Source organism: Rattus norvegicus, chromosome 6, assembly GCF_036323735.1.
Source record: "Rattus norvegicus strain BN/NHsdMcwi chromosome 6, GRCr8, whole genome shotgun sequence".
Classification (NCBI taxonomy): Eukaryota; Metazoa; Chordata; class Mammalia; order Rodentia; family Muridae; genus Rattus; species Rattus norvegicus.
The window spans coordinates 140068442-140069472 of record NC_086024.1 but is presented as its reverse complement, the minus strand read 5'-3'; the positions used below and the strand labels follow the sequence as shown (position 1 = coordinate 140069472).

The following is a 1031-nucleotide window of genomic DNA, read 5'->3' as shown; positions in this document are numbered from 1 at the left end:
ACTAATACTTTGTGGTGTTTTGTTTTGTTTTGTTTTTAAAATTGGAAATTCACACATTACAGAGGAAAAGTTCCTGAGTTTTCACCTCCTTTTTTTCAAAGCACAAAGGTAATCTCAAGCACAGGGAGAATAAATTAGAAATTCTACCCTGCACTTCCTTTTATCATCTCAGGAACATCCCCTAATGCAAAGTAGCCATTAGGCTCAGAGTGAAAGCCAAGGCCTAGCTGATGATCCCCATCTCCTTCTCCTTAGAGCCTCCATCACAGCATGGCTATCTTGGTGCTGTTGCTCTGCCTGGTGACATTTCCAAGCTGTAAGGGTTTCAGAGTTTCAGGAGAGGGACTCAGGCACTTAATCTATAGCAGGAATGACTAATGGTGATGTTGTTTGTTCCCAGGTGCTCTGTCCCAGGTGCAGCTGAAGGAGTCAGGACCTGGCCTGGTGCAGCCCTCAGAGACCCTGTCCCTCACCTGCACTGTCTCTGGGTTCTCACTAACCAGCTATGGTGTAAACTGGGTTCGCCAGCCTCCAGGAAAGGGTCTGGAGTGGATGGGAACAATATGGAATGATGGAAGCACAGATTACAATTCAGCTCTCAAATCCCGACTGAGCATCAGCAGGGACACTTCTAAGAGCCAAGTTTTCTTAAAAATGAACAGTCTGCAAACTGAAGACACAGCCATCTACCTCTGTGCCAGAGACACAGTGAGAGGAGTTCAGTATGAACTTTCACAAAAAATGTCCCTACAGGGATTCTTAGGACCAGCAGGGGGCAGTGAAGATCAATGAGTTCTTTCCAGGATCACTTCAGAATCTAGGAAGTTATGCCCTATGCTGTTTGACCATGGATTTTAGGGTTAAAGATATGGAGTCTTCTTCCAGCCATGAAATTTTCTATAACATGCTCTTCAGTGTCATATTCTATTAAACTTCTTGTTTCTTCATACAATAGAAGAATTACTAAATGGTTCTATAATCAAACAGTATAAAATAAGAACAAATTATTGAGTTGATATTTATGAAGAAAT

At 42.4% G+C, this 1031-nt stretch overlaps 1 gene segment (V, D, J or C); it reads left to right on the top strand.

Annotated features, from left to right (window-relative positions):
* The first annotated feature begins 267 nt into the window (after positions 1-267).
* Positions 268-792, top strand: Ighl9 (immunoglobulin heavy chain like 9). The segment is given in 2 exon segments: positions 268-316; positions 401-792. Coding segments are annotated over 2 exon segments (438 nt in total).
* The last annotated feature ends 239 nt before the right edge of the window (positions 793-1031 follow it).